The following is a 15,037-nucleotide window of genomic DNA, read 5'->3' as shown; positions in this document are numbered from 1 at the left end:
AGGTTGGATCGTTCTAGTTACTTTTATCACAATCGGATAATACAGGATTGGGTAGTGAAAAAAACTACTTTTAAATATATAAAACTTAAAAATACAGGGTTGGGCAGGGAAAAAATACTTCCATTATTATTATTATTATTATTATTATTATTATTATTATTTGATTAATTTCACAAAATAACAATTTTTGCCCCTAGATTTTGAAATTATTTGAAAATAAGTCTGAATAAATTTTTTTATCTCGGTATCGCTATTGAAAATTTCATTTAATAAAACAGAATATATTTTTTCTTGGTAGTCAGTTTATTTTTGAAAAGTAAATTTTAATGAATGATAAATGTTTCTTTTATCCCTTTTTAAGTTCTGTAAAATTCTTGCATTTTTAAAGAAAAATATTTAATTTAAAAAAAAAAAAAAATTAATTTTCACTTTCTTCTCAAAATGACTGTTTACCCTTTTCCGGAGATTGTTAATCGATGTTAAACTAATAGCATATATATATATATATATATATATATATATCGTCTCTCTTTGAATTGGAAATTTTTTTTTTTTTTTCGTAGAAAATAAACGTTAGCGAAACTTAAGGCTCTTTATTTACTTGCGTTGAGGCGCGAATTACGATTCTCTTGTGTCAATACTTTTCAAATGTTTCCTCTGCAAGCTCTCTTTCATTTAATTTTCGCACATTTTAAATTTATTCTTTAGTTTAAGTGAAAATTGAATTTATTTGGGAATTTTTACCATCTTTACAAATTTTTACTGTGTATTTATTCAAAATTTAATTTGCGGTGTACTTAATTAATTTTTTTTTTTTTTTTTTTTTTTAGAAATAAATTCAATTTTAATGAAAATTCTTTCCCCCCTCCCCTTCAATTGGCATTTATAAAAATTTAACACCAGAAAGAAATAAAATGTGGCATTTAATGATGCAGGAATTTCTTATCTTTCAACCGGTTTTTGTTGAGGAAAAAAAAAACTCAGAAACAGAATAAGATATTTCCGCGTTTAAATTTGGCTCTTGAGTAAAAGTGCATCATATAACGTGGGCGTTTTGCGGATAATGCAAAACCCGGCAAAAGGTATTCAATTTTATCATTTTTTTTTTTTTTTTTGTAATTTTTCACATTAAAAAAAATTTTTTTTTCCCCACGAGAAAAATACCCCTCAAGTTTTATTATCAAAAAATTCTGTAAAATCTAATCAATTTTATATATATATATATATATATCTATTTATATTATAAAAAAATTTCGCCGCCGCTGTTTCTGAAATTTTGACAAGGATGGGTCATTCCATGTCAAGTGTACCTAACCCATGTTTTTGACAAGGTTAGGTAAGGGTGAACGAACTGATGTTTTTTAACATGGATAGTACAATAGTTGGTTACACTTGATATGGAATGACCCATATGAATATAGCTGCAAAGTCCCCTCCTCTCCTTTCCCCTCCCTCGCAAAAAATGAACTAAATTTTAAGGTTATGTTCGTTTCAAAACTATGAATAGGGCTGCAAGTCCTCTCCCCTCTCTCCGTATTTTTCGCCAAAAGTAACCTAAATTTTGAGGTTATGTGTTTGTTTCAAGACTCTGAATAGAGTAGAAAGTCATTCCCCCTTCTCTCATTTCTCTCTCCGTATTTCCCGCCAAAAATGACATAAATTTTTAAGGTTATGTTCATTTCAAAATTTTTGAATATAGCCGCAAGTGGAGGTAGATTTGCTGCCAAAAATGACCTGAATTTAAAGTTTATGTTCGTTTCAAGACTGTGAATATAGTCGCAAGCCCCTTCCCCCCTTTCCTCCTTCCTTACGTTGAAGAAAGAGGTGGATTTTCCGCCGAAATTGAACAAAATTTTAAGATTAAGTTATTTTGTTGGGAAACGAACCAAGAAACAAACATAACCTTAAAAATTTAGGCCAAAATTTGGCGCGAAAAATACAAAGAAACAAACATAACCTCAAAATTTATGCCAAAATTTGAGGGGAAAAATACAAAGAAACAAACATAACTTCAAAATTTAGGCCAAAATTTGGCGCGAAAAATACAAAGAAACAAACATAACCTCAAAATTTAGGCCAAAATTTGAGGGGAAAAATACAAAGAAACAAACATAACTTCAAAATTTAGGCCAAAATTAGGCGGTAAAATACAAAGAAACAAACATAACCTCAAAATTTAAGTCAAACTTTGAAGGAAAACGACCCAAAAAAAACGAACATAACCTTAAATGTAGATCAAATTTTAGCTGGAAAATTAAAAAAAAAATTAGATAAATTTTGTTTTAAAAATTGAAAATAATAAAAATTATTGTTAATAAAAATCGTAAATAACATTTAAAGAAATAAATAATAAAATATTATTAAAAGTTTTAAATTCCAGAAATTGTCTAAACATTAACTTAAACATCTACAAAACCAATAAAAAATAGGGGGTTGGCGCGCGAAGCCCCCCCCCTAGTATATATATATATATATATATTCCTTTGAAAATTCTTATCATCGGAATAAAAAAAATCTCTAAATAAGATAAAAAAGACAAAGAAAAATTGTAATTTAATGAGAAGGTTCTTGTTGGGGGGAGGGGACATTTTGTATAAACGACTAGAGCAAGGACGAGATGTTTGAATGGAATAATGCATGATGTCGCATTGGCACGATTGAGAGAATAGTTTATTCGTTTTGTAGAGATACGTTTCACAATCGTAAAACAATTCACGTTTATATATATATATATATATATATAAAGGCATTCGGGGAATTTTCAAGAGAGACAGAGAGAGAGAGAGAGAGAGAGAGAGAGAGAGAGAGAGGCAAAAGGAGAAAATGAAACAGAATTGACATTTGCGACCACCATGTATCGAATATGCTTTACCCCAACACAATCTGTACAAACCCAAGACTTTGAAGAACCATTTCAATGTCTACACGATGATTGATAGTTGATTTAAATCGCTGTTTTAGTTTTGAAGAGAAGAGATAAATTACTGCGTCGTTATTCTTGTTCCAAGAGGGAGGGGCAAAAAAAGTTACCCCTTTTTTTGAACGTAAATTTTTTTTTATTTACAAGAGAAATTTTATTTAGCCAAACTACTAAAAAAAAAAAAAAATCGAAAATTTTTAACCCATATTTGGTCCCCGTGGGTCTATCAGACCCGAGCATTTTTTTTCTATGTTTTCTTCAGTGTTTTTATAATTAATAGAACTTAAATTATAAAACACTGAAGAAAATATTAAAAAAAAAATTATTCAATTAAGAGCTAGGGTCTTCTAGACCCATTGGGACCAAATATGGGTTAAAAAAATTTTTTTCCACTAGTTAGGCTAGTTATGATAATAATAATAATTTTTTTTTTTTTTTTGGAAAAATCCCTTGGGCGGTCGTCCTTGCCCCTCGCATCGGAGCTTAAGGCGTCAAGGCCACTTGACTCTGGGCGCAATGCACCCGTCTAAAATACACTAGACCGGCTCCACTTTTACCCTTTGCGTTTTCTTTTGCACAGGGCGACATCTACTTTCCTCCCACTTGAATTCCTCTCCTTTTTCTCCCTCCCTCCCTGCCCTTCCTCTTTACCTTTACAGCCGTGTGAAAGAGAAACAGAAAGACTTCTCTATTCGCGTGGTTTTCTATAAATATCACAACAAGTGTTATTTTTAACTTTGCACGACACGATTGCACGCATCATAAAATTTTTTTTTTTTTTTTTGCCCTCTATAAAAAAATAATATTCTTTTTCCAATTCACAAAACCTGTAATACAAGTTCTAACTGGAATTTCAGAGTTGCAAGATATGAAAAATACAATTTCGACTTTTCCATAATTTTTCCCCTGGTGAGATGGGAATTTTTGTTTTATTTCAAGTTTGGAAAGATGATTATGATTAGGTTTTTTTAAATTTTAAGTGAGTGGTGCTAATTCTGTTGCATTCCATGTTTTCTTCTTTTTCTGTAGTAGTTAATTCGTCTTACTTCTCTCTCTCTCTCTCTCTCTCTGTCTCTCTCTCAGTCTCTATGGAGAGGAGAGAGAATACTCTCAGGAGAGTGTTCTTCGAAGCATGACGCCAGGCGTTGATTAGTCTCTCTTCCTTCGCCTACCATGTTATACCCCACTCCATCATCATCCTGGTTTCCGTTTTTACTCGGCTTGTGACCTTGCGAAGGTCGTTCGGGTGAACGAACAGCAAGTTGAGAGCAAACAGCCCTGTCAGCAGGATTGTACATTGCCTCTGCACTTTTCGCACTGTGAGTATTGCGGATCGAGTTTCTATTATCCCTTAAAATCTTTCGATATGATCGGATTATTAAACAAAAAAGGCATAAAAATAGTTGATACAGTATCAATACAAGATCTTGAGGGATGATATATCTTTGATTGAAGTTCGTTAATAAACAATTCTACTTGCAATTTTATACGTTTTAAGGATCCCAACTTGAAAAGATTCTCCAAAAAGTGCCACCTGGAGATTCCATCAGAATTTCGTCGGAACATCCAACGGAATTCCAACGGAATTTCAATGCAGTTCCAAAGAATTTCCAATGGAATGCCAACGGAAATTCGATTTTTTTTTAAAATCTTTAGAGTCATATACACTTAATGTAGAACTCTAAAAATTAAAAAAAAAAAATTAATCGGAATTCTATCGGAAGTGAAAGATCTAACGTCAAATCTGTTTTCTTTTCTTTTCAAAAAGTGAAAAATTTCTAAATCCCTTATCGTTGGGCAAAAGTCAAATGCAGAATTTGATTTAATGTCATGCGATTGGAATCCTATATGGCTGTATAGGTGATCCTCGATTCTTGATGGCTAATGATACTTTATGAGAATCGCGGCAATCTTGAAAAAGCCCTCCCAGAAAGAGCGGAAGTTCCTTTTGCATAAACCTAACCTTATCCCTATTGCGTAATATTATGTGAAAAAAAACAACATTTTTTTCCCTTTTCCCTTGAATGACGGAAATGAATATTTATCTTATAATTTTTTATTACTTTAGTAAAAAATTATTCATAGGTGAAAATCTGAGCTAATGCGTTAACGAAACTAAATAATTATTAAAATTCTCTTCTTATTTCAGGATAAAAAAAAAATATTTTTTGGTGAAAGTCTGAGCTAATGTTAATGAAACCAAAAAAAAAATTATTAAAATCAACTGTTTATGAAACAAGGGACAAGGGAATCTTTACTAAACTTGCAAGTGAATTTTCCTCAAAAGAAAAAATTTTCATTTAAAATCACTTGCAATTTAATTATTTGCAAAAAATTTCAGTTATATTTTTTTAATGATTTTTTAATATTCTTCAAAAATTCAAATATTTTAGAGCATTTTAAATTTAAACATTTTTTAATTTCAATTTTTGTCTGTTATTTCTAAAAATTTCTTCAATTATTTTCATAAAATTCAATTCCAAATCAATTAAAATTCAATTATTTCCAAAATTTTTAATTCGAAATCAACTAAAATTCAATTATTTTCAAAATTTTCAATTGAAAATCAACTAAATTTCAATTAGTTTTCAAAATTTTATTTGAAATTCAATTATTTTTATAATTTTCAATTCAAAATCTAATAAAATTCAATTCTTTTCCAAAATTTCAATTCAAAATCCATTATTTTCCAAATTTTTAATTCAAAATCAAGTAAAATTCAATTCTTTTCCAAAGTTTCAATTCGAAATCCAATAAAATTCAATTACTTTTTAAAATTTCAATTAGAAATCCATTATTTTTAAAATTTTCATTCAAAATCAACTAAAATTAAATTATTTCCAAATTTTTTAATTCAAAATCAACTAAAATTCAATTATTTTCGAGATTTTCAATTGAAAATCAACTAAATTTTAATTATTTTTCAAAATTTTAATTAGAAATCCATTATTTTCAAGAATTTCAATTGAAAATCAACTAAATTTCAATTATTTTTCAAATTTTTTATTACAAATACATTATTTTTAAAATTTTCAATTCAAAATCAACTAAAATTCAATTCTTTTCCAAAATTTCAAATAGAAATCAATTATTTTCAAAATTTTCAATTCAAAATCATCTAAAATTAAATTCTTTTCCAACATTTTAATTTAAATTCGATTACTCTTACTATTTTTAATTAAAAATCAACTAAAATTCAATTATTTTCCAAAATTTCAATTAGAAATCAATTATTTTCAAAATTTTTAATTCAAAATCAACTAAAATTCAATTCTTTTCCAAAATTTCAATTTAAATTCGATTACTTTTATTATTTTCAATTCAAAATGATCTAAAATTCAATTATTTTCCAAAATTTCAATTCAAAATCCATTATTTTTATTATTTTCAATTTAAAATCAATTAAAATTCAATTATTTTCCAAAATTTCAATTCTAAATCAATTTCATTTAAATGTTCAGGAGAGTTTCACACGAAAAATTTATTTAATAGGGATATTTGAATCTTTACACAATTTTCACTAAACATTGCAATCAAATATTCCGAACATTTCAAATAAATCTTTAGAAAATCTTTAGGATAGTTTCGGTGTTGTGAGGGAAGGGTTTTGTCTCCACTACAAATTTTGTTTGTAGAAAATTTGAAAACAAGTGAAACAGATGTTCAAGAAAACTTGTAATAAGTTTTCTTAAAAATAAAATCATAAAAAAAAGATTAATTAAAGGAAATCTGATTAATTATTGGACTTCACTCACCCAACTTTTCAGATAAGTTGAAATCAAATGCAAGATTACTTTTGTATTTGCATGAAAGCTCGCGTATTTGCCTCAAGGCAAAATACAGCTTCTTCTTCTTCTTCTTCGTCGTCGTCGTCTCTTTTTACGACCGTTAAAATATATAACTTCCTGAGAAAAAGCGAATAATAAAACTATATCTGCCATAAGGACTTGATCTGCTATATAATATGTGGAACCGGCCTGAGACATTAATGTCTCGCATTCCACCTATATGTAGAAAATTGTTATTTACATCCTTTATAACACAAAAAAAATTCTTCTCCCCCCTCCCTGTTTTAAAGGGGAAAATTAAAATCTAAAATCTGATTTTTCGGAAAAATTACAGAAAATTAATTTATAGAAAATGAAAATGAGAAAGTACGAATTGTACTGGACCCCGGTTGGGTTGTGGGATTATTTAGATATGCAGATTGCCTTGTGTAAAATAGAAACCCTCTCTCTCTTTCTCCTAGTATACAACTCGATGGATTATTCAAAAGGGACCCCGCGTAAATACTTGGATCATTGCCAGCAATACTCCGAAGAGCAATAAAAGTCCCTTGGTCATTTGTGATACGCTGCGGATTTATTGTGAATGATTCCAATGATTGTGGAATCCTTTTTTTTGATATTAATGAAAATTTTTGACAACCAAAACCAAAAAAAATTTTTACAGTGAGGGAAAAGAGAAAAATTTTGTTGCAGTAGTTGAGACAAAAATTGTTCACGATATACTCGGATAGTAACTTTTGCCATAGTTACTGTTTCCATAGTAACTTTTGCCATAGTAAGTAACTGTTGCCATAGTAACCAACTTTTGTTATAGTAACTGTTGCCATAGTAACTTTTGCCATAGTAAGTAACTGTTGCCATAGTAACCAACTGTTGCTATAGTAACTGTTGCCATAGAAACCAACTGTTGCTATAGTAACTTTTGCCATAGTAACTGTTGCTATAGTAACTTTTGCCATAGTAACTGTTTGCTATAGTAACTATTGCCATAGTAACAAACTTTTGCCATAGTAACTGTTGCCATAGAAACCAACTGTTGCTATAGTAACTTTAGCCATAGTAACTGTTGTCATAGTAACTTGCCATAGTAAGTAACTGTTATCATAGTGACTGTTGTCATAGCAACGATTGCTATCGAAACAGTTAACATATACGACGGACGGATTATGAAAAATCAATTGTTTATCAAACAAAGCAAAAGGGAACCTTTACTTAATTCAAAGTAAATTTTCCCTAAAAGCCTCTCCTCTTTTGCCTTATTTTCAGAACAAAAAAAAAATATTCATACGTGAAAATCTAAGCTATTGTTAACGAAACTAAATAATTATTAAAATTCTCTTCTTATTTCAGGATAAAAAAAAATATTTTCTGGTGAAAATCTGAGCTAATATTAATGAAACACTTAATTTTTGTAGTGAGGGTAACAGTACTTTATAGATTCCCAATAAACCCATTATACATTCGGAGATTAGAATCTGGTTAGTGCAACAAATAATAGAATCAATAAATGTTTAGTAACTTTACTTTCCACAATGAAGTAACTGATTTTGAATAGTTTTGTAAAAGTGATAGAAGTTCTTTTTTTTTTTTATTTAATTTCACACTATGTGGAATTTTTTTCCTTTCTTCATCGAGAGTCACGAGTATAAAGAATCGTAGATCGTGTGCGTGAGATAGTTTGGGATAGTCACGTTCGCGCATATACAGTATGAGGGGGCTTTTTTTGTATTCGTGCAGAAATGCCGAGGATTCAACTATTCCAAAAAAGGAAACGTAAAATTCAATTTTCTTTGGATTTCATTTCCGATTTGTTTTCACCTTGGAAAGGTAAAATTAGCTGCAAATCATTCCCTTTTCCTATAGTAATAATTTTCATAAATGGATAATTTGCAAATAGTGAAATAATGGGATTATAAAATGGAATTTGAATATTATTTTTCGCTCTTAAAATTTTTTATATATACTGATGTAATTAAAATGGTAAAATCTGAAGAACTTTAAGGAACTGAGTTTCGATTTCTCGAGTAAGAAACGATAAATTATGTTTTTTTTAAATTTGACTTGATTCATTGGAATAGTCAGATGGTCCATTAGTGGTACGTGGCGGTAATATACATAATCATTATTACATCGAAGTATCATTCCCGCTATGATTATAGGAAGCTTGCTCTTGCTCGCAGGCCACGTTTTGCGAATGCCGAGCAAAAAAGGAAAATGGAAAAAGCAGCCGAGAGAGGGAGAAGCAAAAAAGGAGGCACAAAATGTAAAATCAGAGTAAAGAAGAAGAAGAAGAAAGAGTTGCGTGATCCCGATGCGGTGGCGTGATGCAAAGCTGTCGTTCACTTTGTTTTCTCCTTTTACTGACATTAAAATTTATTCCCAACTATAATTGAACTTGAAAATGGAATTGTGCTGCTGCGCTTTTTCTAACTGAATTAAAAAAATTTAATTTTCAATTTTTAGCAAATATTGATTTAAATTTAATTGCCGGATTTTTTGATAAATCTCTTTTTATCTACAACTCCAGGCGTTTGGAATTAATTTACATAATCTAAACGACCGTAACTTATCCGATTATGCACCCCTGTTACAATTTTGAATTTAACGAAATGATTTTAGAAAAAAAACTGATATATATTTTTTCATTTTTGCCACTCCCTTTTTGAAGGACGCAGAACTGGTGTAGCAGGAAAAAAAACGACAGTAATAGCAAAGTGGAGATGATTCACGTCTGCTTAATGCAACTGCAATTACCGAGGAGGTTGTCATTCGGTGTTCGGAATGACTCGTAACGTAGGAAAATGAGAGTAGTAATGCGCCGACAAGAATCTCCAATTTAAATCGAAAAACAAAAAAAAAAAAAAAAAAAGACTATTAAAGGGAAGTTACAACTGAAAGTCAAAATGAAGTGGTATTTCTCTCTCTCTCTAATCCTAGAAGATCTTTTTTCTTTCTTTCTCTCCCTGAAGCAGCGCAGCTTCCAGATGAACGTCAAAGAAGGGGACATGGATAGAATCATGGCAGCATGGCACGACGATCGAGCAAGGCCTCGTCAAGGCCGTACATTGAGCCCGAGTTGCCAGCAGGAGGTGCTTGCTTCGCCACCATCTCGCGGTTCTTGCACCGTCACCGCGCACACCACCCTTTAACCGACAACAACCTCGCATCCGTGAACACTGAACAGTAAACATCGAGCATTGACTTCGTGACTCATTTGTGGCCGGGGAAGAAATCTATCGACAACACACATACATACATACATACACATACACTCGGCTGCAATTCACTCGAATCCCCACAAATCTTGATCCATGATCCGAAACATCGAACTGATCCTCCTCACTTGACAAGGGTGGCTTTAATGAACTTGGGAGTTAATTTTTCACCGAAAAAAAAATTCTCTTCTTGTTCCCCAGGAGGAAAAAAAATTTTTATTGGTGAAAATCTGAGATAATTTTAATGAAAATAAAAAAAAAAGTTATTAATAAACAAGGGACAAGGAAATCTTTACTGGACTTGAAGTTAATTTTCCCCTGATAGATTCTCTTCTTTTGCCTTCTTCCAGGACAAAAAAAATTCTTAGGTGAAAATCTAAGCTAATGATAATAAAAGTAACAAATTTTCTTCTTCTTTCAGGATAGAAAAAATATTTTCTGGTGAAAATCTGAGCTAATTTTAATTAAACTAAAAAATTATTAAAAATCAATTGCTTTATGAAACAAGGAAACATTTATTTAACTTAAAGTTAATTTTTCCCAAAAGATACAATGCACATCTTCTTCAAATCTTCTTTTTTTTCAATTATTAAACAAATTTTTAACTAAAATTCTTCCGTAATTTAATTATTTTCAAAAAATTTTCATTGCAAATCTTTAAAAATTCAAATTACTTTTAAATGTTACTTAAAAAATTATTTGATAATTGATTTTCAATTCTGTAAAATTTAATTATTGTCTGAAAGTTGCCAAAATCATTTAAAATTCAATTACTTCTAAAATTTTCAATTGTAAATTATCCAACATTCAATTATTTTAAATTATTTTTAAAAATATTCTTTGAAAATTCAATTATCTGAAAGAATTTTTCAATGATAAATAATTAAAATTACATTTTTGTTTGTAATTTCTAATAAATTTTACATTAACAGATATAACAATAAAATTTATTCGAAATCAATTATTTTCAAAAATTTCATCTTAAAAGCTTTTAAAAATTAATTATTTCAAAAATTATCCTTTAAAGTCTTTAATTTTAAAATTGAATAATTGAAAAATAAACTGAAATTATATAATTTTAAGTATAATTCTTCTGGATTCAATTATTTTCTTTAAAAAATTGATTTATTTTAATGAAATTCTTTAGAAATTAAATTATCTTAAATTATTTTTCAATTAAAATTTTTTATAAAATTTAATAAATTTCAATTATTTTCTAAAATTTTTATTCAAAATCAACTAAAATTAAATTAATTTTCAAAATTTAAATAAAAAAACAATTATTTTTAATATTTTCAATCCTAAATCAATTAAAATTCAATTATTTTCCAAAATTTCAATTCAAAATAAATTTATTATTAAAACTTTTAATTCAAAATCAACTATAATTCAATTCTTTTTCAAAATTTCATTTGAAAGTCAATTATTTTAAAAATTCTCAATTAAAAATCAATTAAAATTCAATTATTTTCAAAAATTTCAGTTTGAAATCAATTAAAATTCAAATATTTTCAAAAAATTTAATTCAAAATCAACTACAATTTAATTATTTTTCAAAATTTCAATTGAAATTTAATTTTAAAAAAATTTTTAATTCAAAATCAACCATAATCCAATTATTTTAAAAATTTTTGATATAAAATCAATTAAAATTCATTTATTTTGCAAATTTTCAATTCAAAATGAACGAAAATTCAATTATTTTCATAAATTTCAATTTGAACTCTAAATCACACTTGAAAAAATGATAAAAATTAAACTTATAAAATTTTTTTTTTAGAAATTTGTCCAACTTAAATAAAATTTTGAAAATTTGTCTTACATTTCGTTTGATTCTTGAAAGTTGGAAATAAATTTTCTTGATAATATTTTTATAAAATTTTTTTCATTACAGAATTAATAAAACTTCATAAATTAATTAATTTAATATCTAATAACATTAGTTATTTACACTTAAATATTCATTAACCAATTAAATTTTTGTTAAAATAAAAAAAATCGACTTTTTTGAAAGGAACTGGTGAAATTAATATTGTTAAGGGGTGTTAATTTTTTTCTCTGTCATTATTTGAGATCTAAAATTATTGTGAATTATTAAAATTTTAAAAATAATTTTTTTTGACAATTTTAGAAGTTTTATTATTGGAAAATATTAAAAGTTTTAAAAATCCATACGATTGATTATTCAGAATCATGAAAAAAATGTATAAAAAAATCAACAATTATTAAAATAATAAAAATTGCGAGAGAAGTTTAAATTTTTAGTTTTTGAAGATTTCGAGTTTTATTTTGAAAAATTATTAATAAATTAATATTTTTTTTCAATTTCCCATAATATATTACAGTTTGAAATACTCAATATTGTGAAAAAAAGAAATTCGCAACCTTAAACAGCTTTAATTTCAAAAGGTTGAAATTTTAGCTTTCCCTTTCCCTTAAACAACGTTAATTTCGAAAGGTTAAAATTTCATTGGTTCCTCTCCTTTGGAAGTCGATTAACTAATTTGAAATTAAATCAAAAAAAAAATTCCTGGATGAAAATCTGAGCTAAAATTAATAAAACGAAAAAAGGTATCAAAAATGCCTTGAAATATTAAAAATCCGCTAAATTGTGAATTCAATTTTCAATATACAATTTTGTGTTCAGAAGCAAATATTGAAGTAATCGATTATATACATATATACTTTGCCGCTGTGCGGCTTAACTGTTTAGTGATTACATTAAAATTCAAGTGTGGAAGAGTCTTGGGCTTTTCATTTCTTGCGTCGTTCAATCATATATAACTCTTCTTAAAGAAGAGGAATGAAAAGTGATTGGTTAATATGCGTTCGAAGTCGTTAACGTCACAACGCCGTTTATCTATTTTGCGCTCGGTATCCTGTTAACACGCATTATAGTTACCTTAACGACGTAACGCGTTTCATGAGGCAGTTAAGTCTTGATTATCTTCGGACAATGCTATAGTTGCACACGCGTACTTATATCCGTCCATTGCAAATAGTCATTAAACTTATTCACTATGCCACACTTTATAGACATTGTCCCCTTTGGTCAACAAATTATTTTACCAACAACCAGTAGTTAAAGTTTTACCCTCTCTTGTCTAAGGAGAAAAAAAAATGATTAACAACCAAATATAAATTTCACAATTCTTTGATTTTTTATAGGCTTGTCAAAATTTTTATTTTACATTTCTATTGTTTATGTGAATTTTCTGCTGTATTTTTCTTAAATTCAAGATTATTTAGTGCCTAGTAGAATAATTTTTGTAAAACCCAAGTTTTATGGCTATTAAAGATGGTTTTATGGTCATTGTCCCTTGGTCTAACAAATTAATTACCAGCAACAAGTAGTTAACTCCTTACGATAAGACAAAAAAAAAGAAATTTATTAATAGCCAAATAAATTCCAAGTCGACAACCATTTTTCTCATTTTTTTTTTTTTTTTGCTCAACTATTCTCGGAGACTGGTTCCAGGTTAATTTTGTACCAAGCTTTTTAATACCTCTACGTATCTAATTAGTCTCGGGTTATCCTCGCTAATAAACTCGTACCGATGTCTGTAGACCGACTACTTTAAAGATGAATGTTACTTAGACTGGTATTCGTAGAATTTACCTTGAGGTACTAAAGAGCATGGATAAAAGGTACCGCGCAATGTCGCTCTCATAAATTTCCCAGGACAATCTATTTCAATGTTTGAAAGTGAAAATTACTCAATTCTTTTAAATTATGATATATCTACTTTAAAAGATCTTCTCTCTTTTTTTTTGCAGATTCACAAATGGAACAGGGATACAGATCTGAGGTTCAAGAGAGGGCTCTCGTTGTTTCATTGCAAATGTTTAGTCTTATTTTGGAACGTGGTGTATCATTGCTCAAATCACAGCTCGAGAGTGATGAACTGCCGAAACTTGTCGTTGGAGAAGATCTACAAATTTTGTTGCCAGCTATAAAGGTATAATTTTTATTATGATTATTATTTTACAGACCCTAGGCACTTTGTTACATAATTTCTTTTTTGATTTACGATTTGGAATTTTGTGAATTTTTTTTTAAATTTATTGTGACGTATAATTTTTTATTAATTTTACAATTAACAAATTTTTATTTGTTTTTGAAAATTAATTTTATTTATTCGGTTTTTATAAATTTTATTAAATATTTGAAGATTGCAGCGGATATTCTAAAATTGATTTAATTTTAAATTTCTTTATTAATTTTGTTTTTATTTCATTTATGTAAACTTCGTTTTTTGATTCGTAATTTCAAAATTTGCCGCCTATAAAAAGGGGACTCTGAAATACCCTTACAACACAGCCCTGGATCAACACACAAAAATATATGTTTACTAGCAGACGACAACAAAATATTAGAATCGTTCTTTTTTGTCAGCAATCTCCGAAGAGAGAAGTCGTATTTTTTTTTGGTGTGTCTAAATTAAAATAATTCAACATTTATTAAATAGTGATTGTATTGGCTATTCATATTGTTTTCTGCGTAAAAGAATTTTTTCTATTTAAAAATTCAAGAAAAGAATTTTTTTTAATTTTTGTCTTTTTATGATGCTATCGTCCATTTTCTTTTATTAAATTGAATTTCCTTTGGTGAATTTTTTGTATTAATTTTCTTTGAAGTGTTACATTATTTTATGACATGTTTTAATATTTTTTTTTCTCTCTTATTATAAAAATGTATTATTGACCCTTGTTCATATTAATATTTATTTCTGTTTTGACAACTATTAATTTCCCTTTTCTAATTGTGTTTTAACAATTCCTCCAAAAATTCCCTAATTAATTTTTTTTTATCATTTATCATGATTTAATTAATCTTGGAACTTCGTGACAAGAGAGCACAATCGTTTTAGTTTTGTCTGTCTTCTATTTTAATCCGACATTTTTAAAAAATTATGCTATAAATTAAAATTAGTTAATTAAAGTGAAATTTACATTTTGTAATTTTGTTGAATTTATATTGTATTAATTTAAATTAATTTTTTTTGTGACAATTTTTGCTGCATTTTTTTTTTGGCAAATCCTCCCTCTCTACCGATTTATTTTGAGTAGCCGAGAAAATCAAGTCGTTGCTATTTATTATTATTAATTTTTTT

General features: G+C 28.1%; 1 protein-coding gene across 3 annotated transcripts in view; it reads left to right on the top strand.

The window, feature by feature from the left end:
* Nucleotides 1-15,037, top strand: part of LOC127281030 (telomerase-binding protein EST1A-like) — a 127,217-nt gene that overhangs the window by 76,075 nt on the left and 36,105 nt on the right. For all 3 annotated transcript variants that reach the window (XM_051304514.1, XM_051304513.1, XM_051304512.1), the window contains one exon: nt 13,701-13,882. In XM_051304514.1, coding sequence (XP_051160471.1) covers nt 13,701-13,882 — 182 coding nt within the window. The remainder of the gene's footprint in view (nt 1-13,700; nt 13,883-15,037) is intronic.

The sequence above is a fragment of the Leptopilina boulardi genome, unplaced genomic scaffold (genome assembly GCF_019393585.1).
Source record: "Leptopilina boulardi isolate dan_hultmark-lab unplaced genomic scaffold, ZJU_Lbou_2.1 LbouV2_260, whole genome shotgun sequence".
Lineage (NCBI taxonomy): Eukaryota > Metazoa > Arthropoda > Insecta > Hymenoptera > Figitidae > Leptopilina > Leptopilina boulardi.
Note: the sequence above shows the minus strand (reverse complement) of the source record. Positions and strands in the feature narration are given on the sequence as shown.